We start from the raw sequence: 9,023 nt of genomic DNA, 5'->3' as shown, positions 1-9,023 counted from the left end.
TTTTTTTTGGGGGGGGGGGGGGGGGGTAGTTTAGATTTTTTTACCAAAAGTTACCAGGTACTGGACAATGTTCTGCAACAGCAATGATAACAATGTTCAGGAAAGGCAAAAGGACAATTACCAGAATAAGGACGAAGCAATAAAGAGCTTAAGACAGAAGAAAGCTGAAGTCTTTAAAACAACAATTGTCACTCACAAAAAAAAAAAAGAACGTTTCCATTGTATCCCTGGATGAAAGTGTTTGTCTTGTGAACTTAACAATACTGAGCTTTGTCTGTGTTTTGTCTCACAAGGTAAATGCAACTTGTCTGAGGGTAAACTGAGTGACACACCAGGTACTTGTCTAGTGAGCCGGTCGGTCAGTACATGTCTCGAAGGCCCAGGTTTCCACGGTGAGCAGAGGAGCCGTGCGCCACAGTGAGGCTGTAACAGTACAGCAGGTCTGTCACCCACTGCTCTCTGGTCGCAGCCCGGTTGTACCTCTGAAACACATATAGAAAGAAATTAGATGCACAGCCTCCATTAAAGGTTAATGTAGATTGTGTCTACATCCAATTTCACTGTCAAACACATGTGCTTGTTTTCACCGTGAGGTTCTGTATGATCTCCTGCAGTAGAGCAGCATTGGCCAGCAGTTGGTTGTGGAGCGGTGCGTGCTGCAGCAGCATTGACAGGATCTGTCCGAGCTGCGGCAGCTCCTCCTCACTCAGATCCCCAACGCGCATCATCTGCAGAACCATCCGCAGCAGGCGGGGAACGCTGCTCAGCACTAACACACACGCACTCCAAATCGCCTCCCTGGGAACCAGTCGCAAAGGGGTTTTCATTCAATTTATTTTGAAATCATTATAGACAACCGCAAAAGACTAAGGCCCACATTTCATATCTACAATTGTCGACGTTCAAACCTTTTATGGTTAGTTTCGGCAGGTTCCTCCTGCTGCAGCGTGACGACCAGAGCTATCAGGCTGAGGCAGCACTTAGACAAGAAGCGCAGCACAGGCTCCATGGTAAGGACAGACAGGTCCACTAATCTGGACACCGCTCTCAGCAGCCCGGCCACCATGCTGTCAGGAACCACTTCCAACTTGATCTGAGAAAACACACATTCAGAGTATTTACAGGATTTTCAAGTGCAGAAAAACAGTTGAAGGAATAAAGCATAATTACAACAAATCAATGAAAACAATTTCTCACCAAGTATTTGCAAATTCCATTTTGCAAAATGTCAAAGCACTGAGACTTGGAACCCAGAGTTTCCAGACAGTGGCACGCCTCCTAAAAGTGACACCAAAAAAACTTTATCAAACACAAGCTTTCCCATGTATGTGACAGAAACATTTAATCTAAGCACTACAACAGCAGGTGAAAGTGAATTTGAGGGTTATCTTGCTTCATTTAGTTCTTTTGCTCTTTGCAGTGGCTTGTTATTGTGTGCATAGGAGAGCTGAGCATTTTTACTAAGCTTAAAATACAGTTTCAATTGTCTTGCCTACATTTTTTCAGAATACAATACATATTGCTGATGATAATTTGTATTGTTATTGATATTGTCCTAAACCCTGTTATCCATTTCCATTTAATAAGAGTGGATACATGTGTAAACTGAGCAATGTTGTTTGAAACAGTCAGAATGGTATTTTAAAGAGATGATTTAGGAATAAATTAAGAAACTAAATAAACAGGCATTTAATCAGACATGTTACATTTCTACTGTACATGAACTGAGCATGAAGGCACCACAAAAGCATTTCAGGCATTCACTGCTCAGCATACCTTATAAAAAGGTAGAAGTGTATGCTATCATTAACAGCATTCACTCTTTGGGGGGGGGGTGGAGACAAGATTGGTTTCAGGTTAAAGAAAGCTTGACACCACCGACGTAGCTTTTCCTCATTAACTTCAAATCTGAAATCAAATTTGTCATTAGCTTTTATCAAATTAAAGTGTGGGCGAGTGCTGGGCTGCAGACCTGAGTGTGAGCCGGTGTGCGTCTGGACTGTGCACCTGTTGGTATTCTCTTCGTCATTAAAAACAATCCAACGGTCTCATTAGTCAAACCAGAGTTGACACAGTCCGTCCATTAATGCCGCCCCACCCCCCCCCCCCCCCCCCCCCACCACCACCTGGACCCTCCCACCACTTTCTTGTGATTGACTCAGACAGGGACATGAGAGAGGCAGGATCTGAGGCCCTAATTGAGCAGTTGAATTAGTGATTATAAGCCCCCCCACTTGCTCACACACTCACACACACTTGCCCCAGGGCATAGTTACGGTAACGGTAATTTCTGTGCAGAAATGTCACACTCCCATCATGCCATGGGCTCTCATTAGCATTTGTGCATATCCTCTATGCCCGATAACCACGCATCTCCAACCTGTGCAACGCGATAATGGTTCCCCTCTCAGCCTGAGTGCAACGATAAAGCTTCCACCCTCTGAGCCGTATATGAGAGACAGAGAGAGACCGGGGGGGGGGGACACTTTTTAATTTTCAAAACAATGTCTCTTCCTTCACCCTCTTCTCGCCTCTAGATTGATTTCTAATGTGTCCAGGTGTTGAGGAGCAGTAGCCGTTTGGTACAGAATGATAATGTATGTGAGGTTTGGGGTAATTGTAGGAAAGTTAACGCACCTCAACTATGTCCCAGTGATGCGTGAACTGTTCCAGCGGTACGGGGTAGAGACTGATGGGGAAGAGAGGGGAGCAATGCAGGGCGTCCTCCTCTTCAGTGTCCTGAAGGGCGGCAAGCTTGTCAGACGAGAAGCCCGTCAGGGTGGAGAACAGGAAGCTAAAGAAGTCCACGTCCTGCAGGGCGGCTTCCTGGCTCCCGACTGACCAGCAACTCAGAGATGACCTGGAGAACGTAATCAGTGACGATTATATACAATTACTGATGCAGAATGTGCATCAATATCTACACTGAAGCTGAAAAGGCACAGCTTCCTGCATATCAAAATAATGTATGCAACATTTCAGCATTTTTACACTGTACAAACCACTTTCTTAAATTTTCTAAATTTACTCTTGAATACGATCATAATTCTTAATCTTAATCATGTCAGGTTTTATAAGAGAATTTATATTGAGTGCATGAAGAGAGTTATGAAAAATTCTTCCTTATCCTGTAACAGTAGGAAATGTGTGTGAATAACAGTGCTTTTTGAAGAAGCCCTGGAGGAACATGCAGACTTTCTCCCCAATACTCCATGACGACACTGCATTCCAGCCTCCCAAAGAGCTCTTTGTATTATACCCATTACACACACGTCCAATTCCCAATGAGTTCACCACTCCCTGCGCTCAAAATTTGTATAACACTGCCCCACTGACAAAGGTCAAAAAAGGTCTAAAACAAAAGTGTTCACATGGAAAGTCAATCTGAAGATGAGTTAAAGAACAAAGATAAAAGATTGTATTGTCACCGGTCAGATAAATACCCGATATACCGGGTATCCACATCAGCACATGTCAGCCCACAGGTGAGACACCAGATCAAATGTCAGGGAGTCCTCTGTGAAAGCACAACACTGCCATCTAATGGTGACTGGCAAGAGTGCTTTCAGTCTCTACTACCTGATTTCAAAAAGGTAGGGGCATTCATCTGCTGGCCAACATCCCACACAGGGAAATCTCCGGATACAATCAAGTGAGTTCCCCTGCTCTCCTTAAGTCTACGAGAGTTTCCGAACTCACCTGAGGTGTACGATACGAATCAGCGAGGTAGCGAGGCCGGCAGAGATTCGTCCAGTTGTGCAACAGCAGCTCAGGTTGGCCAAGAGAGACTGAGGCATCTTGGGTAGGCAGTAGAGCAGCTGCACCATTTGTACTTGGGACTCAGCCGGTAATAGCACAACAACTCCTTCCTGTGGATCTTTAAACACACACATACATGCTTCTTTCACATATACTTCCAGCGATGCCCTGTACCCTCTAGGAAAAGGGGATTCAACATAAAGCTCTTTCAAGAAAAAAATGATACCAGGAAAAGGACCAGTAAAAGAAAAAAAAGGAGACAGGGAGGCATGGCCACTACAGTGTGGGCTCAGATAATGTGCGTGCGTAGTGCTCTGTCTAGCTCTGACGCACATGCTGATGTCAGAAGCCTTTAGACAAAAGGAGTCTTGTGATGGGGAATAGCTGGCTCTGCGGCAGTTTCTATCAGAATGCTTAAACCCCCCCCCCCCCCCCCCCCTCTCTCTCTCTCTCTCTCTTGGCCCCACACCAGCCAAACTATCTGACCATCCTCTGAAAAGTGGCCTCCAGGCCTCCAGAGATTTCTTATTAATGCTTTCACCCTCTGGTCTGGTTACAGTTCAATTTTGCAAAGTTGTCTGGGGTGGAGTTCTATTGCCTCCTAGGGACACTGGGGTGTACACTGTGTGTGAGATGTGTCTCAGTTGTAATCAGGCCGTATTGTTTCTCCATCATGGACCATACTGAACAGTTTTCCATTTAAAAATTACTAATTATAAAATATTATACCATTTTATGTTTATACCATGTGTTCCATGATACTAAGCTTTAAATAAGCTTTTGTTGAATGAGACAAAGATTTAACACTTAATCTCAGATTATAAAATCTCTGCTGGTCTCTGTTGGTTGAAATTTGTAAAAAAAAATATAACAATAATAACTACATGTAATAATCCTGGACATATTTGCGACACGTTTCAAGATCAGTTTAATGGCAGCTCTCTGTCCTGTGTGAGTTGGTCTCTACCTTTCAAGCATGACTGTGATACAGGTCCAATAATGATATAAAGCATTAACATCCATCTGTTGATTGAGTGTGTGTACCATAGAGCTTGCAGGCGTGCGTCTGCAGACTGTTCAGCAGATCCTTGTTTCCTCTAGATGCAGCGGCGTGGATGGACTGGATAAGTCGTGCTGAGAGAGTAGGGTTACGGTGGCCCAGCTGGGACAACTGCACAGGAAGAGATGCCAACCACCGACACAGAACCTTACTCCTTCAGAGACAAAAAGAAGGGGTAAAGTAAATAGTGATATCAAGGCACAAGGGAAGGTTTTGACGTTTAGGAATTTTCATTTGGGCTTTGATTTGCTGCATCTCAACAAAAACAAGAGTAAATACATTGTAGAAAGGCTAAATGAAGGAGCAAATATGTTTGGAAAAATGTGTAAAAAAATCCTACAAGGGTCTCTTTCTGGTGGATGGTGGTAAATTTGGTGGGGCTAATGCATGGTAAAGTAAAAATCAATGATTAAATAAAAAAAAATGCATGTCTGCATTGGAGCAGACTGGTCTATCAGATGGGAAAAAATGACCAAGACACAGGACATGGGTCACTTAGCTACATATTACATCTCACATGCTATAAACCGATGAGGGGGGTTACCTGGCTATGTGTGCATGGCCTTGCTCCTGCAGGTAGAGCTTGCTGTAGAAAGACAGCAGCAGAGATCGTGTCTGCAGAGTCAGGTTCCTCTGCTTATAGTAGATGTAAACTGCTGCTAACAGGTCGTCTGTCACAGCTGCACAAACACACACATACAGATAATCATATCAACATGGCTAAACATTCGTAATGTCTTCATATGATTCACCAGCTTGTATGGAGATAGCAAACCACAATCAGGATTAGTCAAATGTTAGACAACACAATCAATTTTAATTAAATTATTGGAGTGACGTGGCATGACCTGAGGACAGAACCTATTCAATTTTGGAGTGGATCCAGATAAATGGGCGGGTCCAGGAATTTTATTTTACACTCTTAAATATGACGGGATGGGGTGTGAGCCTTGGCAGAGGTATGTGCTCTCCTAGTGCCCTGCCACTTGAACTCATGCTTCAGAATTCATTAAATCAAACAAATTTGTAATGTGCTTACTTTTGCTCTTCTGCGTGAGCACCATCTTCCACACAGTACCCAGCAGCATGTGCAGCTGCCTGGAGCTCAGTTTCATTCCATTGCCCAGAGTGTCTCGGACAAACGTCCTCAGCAGCATCAGCCAGTCTAGGTCTGTCTCTCGGTCGAGTCCCTGCCTCTGGCTGAGGGACACCATCACCTGGCAAATTATGATGTTTAGGGCCAGGGGTTCCACAATCAGACCTGGAATGGCTGCAGTCTGTTTACTCCTGAGGAGAGAATAGTAAGATGTGGGTAATTACAGCTAATTCAGATCTTCATATACAGAAGGTAATGGTCACAAATCAAATATATCACAACTTTTAAATTATTTTATCATCATCCATATAACTATACATGTATATATTTATCAGGAGGGTAGAAGGATGAATGTTAGAATGACGCTGAGAGTCCGTACCTTTTGAGATCGATCTTCCTTCTATGTTTAGGTGTGTCCTGGGCACCGTAGGGAAAGTTTTTCATGAAGTGCTGCTTAAAATCTCCCAGGTATTCTTTACTGAACCATGCATCCTACACAAAAACAAGCCACTGTCATTTTTAAGAAACGTTTTCTTGTACAACAAGCATTGATATCTGGTCATTCCTCATCTCACCAGTGCATCCTGGTGCTCCTGCTGTGGTGCAAGTTTCCTCAGGAGCTGCAGAATAGACAACACCTGGAACATTACCGACATGGCATCTGCGGTGAGCAGGTGAGCGCCCTCGTTGTTGTCCCAGGGGGACTCGCTTGCACTGGCCTCGACCCAGACTTCCAGTAGAAGAGGCACCAGTGTAGCTGCAAAGCTCTGAACAGCCTCAGCTGAGTCCAGATTCTCAGTCACCGCTGCTCCAGCATCCATCTCAGGTCTTCACAGAGGGATAATAACAGAAATGATGAGATATGTTAATGGGATCGAACCAAATGCTTTATATCACAACACATGGATATCAGTTAAAAACTAAGGTGAATAATCCAGAAAAAACGAAATCAACGGATCTGACAGAAAACTATGATGACAGTAGAAAAATACCATCAGTAAACCCTGAAGTATTGAATAACACTACATATTTAGGGTAGTGTTGTCGTTAATTCTTTTTTCAGATAACTAGACTTTTATCTGTATACATTACTGAACAACAATAACACACGCACATCCCTGATATCAATTGTCCATCACAAAGTTTCACTGACACTAAACATCATCATCTTATGCCAATCTGATAAATAATTTTCATAACACGTCTCGGTTTCTCATTTTCATTCATGGATGGTTGCAGGAGTTTGTGGTCTGGTACCTGAGCTTGAAGGTGGAACGTGGAGTTGGTTTGGCCCCTGAATGCTCATACACCTTAACTCCGATCTTGCTGTAGGTGAGCTCTTCCCAGTTGAGAAACAGAGGAGCAAGTCGGTCTTCACCACTGCAACCAAACACTCCTTCTGTTCCAACAGACGTGTCACCTTGGTCCACTGGTTTCTCCTCAACTACTGCCTGCAAAAATCGGCCGAGCCTGAAACACAAATAAACCACAACGCGAGCAGCCAGTTAGGATTTTATCTATGTTTTTAAGTAAACTCTGTGTGTATTGGACATACGTACCTGAGAAGCACTGAGAGCCTCCACTGCTGACTAGTCACCGTCCTGTTAAGACTGACTGATAGTGCCCAGGTTCGCCCCTTGGTATCCTGGGTCTTTTTAGCGCCACTGCTGCTTTGTCTGTGAGAAATCAGCTCTAGGAAGTTAGTGAGGAGCACTGCCGGCCGCGCTGCTAGCAAAGCAGGATAGTGTTCCAGCAATACATCGAGGACCTTCATTGCATCCTCCTGGATGCCTGTCTCAATATGGGTCATGGCACAAGAAAGGTGGGCACTGAGGAGAGGGAAAAATGGGCCCACTCGTTCCGCAGGCACAGACTGTGCAATGAACCTGGAAGGAGTTTAAGAAGTATATTAATGTTTGTTAAGTTTATAACTTGTACCGTTGCATTTCCAGATAATGGTGGTTGTTCTAACCTGAGCACACGTGTAGCCACGATACGAACGTTTCCATCCTTGTCTGTGAAAACAGCTGCGACTTCAGAGAGCACACGAGACAGATGCTGCTCTAGCAGAGATGGATTGACGGACAACAACTCTTTCAAACCCAGCAAGGCACCGTGTTTCACATTGGCGTTGTAATGATGAAGCTGGGACATGAGTTCCTGGTGAGTTGCAGGGAGCGGGAGAGAAAGAACACAAATTGGAGTTAAAAATTAAAGTAGCATATGTTTATACCACCATAGAGAGAAAGAGGTGAAGGTCTCACATTGATACCGAGCTGTCTGTGAGTGGTGGGCCCACTTTTGTCCCTCTTCAGCTGCTCAGTTAGATGGATTCCCTTGGAGCGGAAGTTAGTGTTGGTGGCATTATCCGCTTTGGGCTTCGTCTTTCCCACTTTCAACTTGACCTTCTGGAAATCGTCCTGTCTCTTCTTCTTCTTGGACTTCATCTCGGCAGCCTAACTGTTTATGTTACCTGACATGGAGGTGGGAGAAATGACATTGAATGAGTGTGTTCATTTAAATATAAAAACCATACTGACAGCGGAAATAAGTATGAAGTGTAGAGCTGGGTTGTCAAGGCATAAGGACATAAATATTGCAGCACAAACTAATCGCATTGCTCAATCTTTGCTCTTACTAGTGAAGTGTGGGCAGCTAGTTAGCTAGCTTGTGGCTAACTGTATCGTTACCGGTTCAGCATTAAGTATGCAAGCTCCTTATTTTACTCACCACAAGGAAGACACTTGCTGTTAAATTACCATACAAGTCTAATGCCAAGTAACAGCAGCCCTGCTAACTAATATAATTATATATAAAGAGAAAATATTCTGTGTGCACTCTCGTGGTGATGGATTGGGTCCTCCTCCTGCGTGTGTGTTGGAGTGTGTTTACAAGCCGTTAACTCCGCAGCCTGGCGGAGATAGAAATCCTCTCTGACCGGGAACCCATGGAAGTAATTTTTTATTATGTAAATTGATAACTTCAACTGTAAAAATTGTATCTGGAACAATTAAATAAAATAGTTGTCCCCAAGTGTCCTGGGAAATATTACACTGTATTTGCTTTTCCTCTGGTAGGGTTTAGCGGTGAGCTCTGGTGTAGAAAACG

General features: G+C 44.0%; 1 protein-coding gene across 1 annotated transcript; it reads right to left on the bottom strand.

Moving 5' to 3' along the window:
- Window positions 1-12: 12 nt before the first annotated feature.
- On the bottom strand, window positions 13-8,808 carry tex10 (testis expressed 10). Its single transcript, XM_062399667.1, has 16 exons — window positions 8,646-8,808; window positions 8,180-8,388; window positions 7,888-8,075; window positions 7,475-7,801; window positions 7,173-7,385; window positions 6,491-6,743; window positions 6,295-6,407; window positions 5,859-6,106; window positions 5,364-5,499; window positions 4,804-4,973; window positions 3,700-3,877; window positions 2,638-2,860; window positions 1,198-1,278; window positions 909-1,093; window positions 588-798; window positions 13-482 (listed from the first exon to the last, which is right to left on the bottom strand). The coding sequence occupies exons 2-16, from the start codon at window positions 8,360-8,362 to the stop codon at window positions 360-362; spliced, it is 2,832 nt and encodes a 943-aa protein (XP_062255651.1). The 5' UTR covers window positions 8,363-8,388; window positions 8,646-8,808; the 3' UTR covers window positions 13-359.
- Window positions 8,809-9,023: the final 215 nt, after the last annotated feature.

This window comes from Platichthys flesus, chromosome 11 (assembly GCF_949316205.1).
Source record: "Platichthys flesus chromosome 11, fPlaFle2.1, whole genome shotgun sequence".
Classification (NCBI taxonomy): domain Eukaryota; kingdom Metazoa; phylum Chordata; class Actinopteri; order Pleuronectiformes; family Pleuronectidae; genus Platichthys; species Platichthys flesus.
Note: the sequence above shows the minus strand (reverse complement) of the source record. Positions and strands in the feature narration are given on the sequence as shown.

What these genes read in the sequence shown, in the direction of transcription:
- tex10 (XM_062399667.1), bottom strand. Translation starts at nt 8,362, where the DNA reads ATGAAGTCCAAGAAGAAGAAGAGACAGGACGATTTCCAGAAGGTCAAG. An exon ending in GTGGCTACACGTGTGCTCAG is followed by an intron (nt 7,802 to 7,887) that starts GTTAGAACAACC and finishes AACTCCTTCCAG; the next exon opens with GTTCATTGCACAGTCTGTGC. An exon ending in ATGGAATTTGCAAATACTTG is followed by an intron (nt 1,094 to 1,197) that starts GTGAGAAATTGT and finishes GTGTTTTCTCAG; the next exon opens with ATCAAGTTGGAAGTGGTTCC.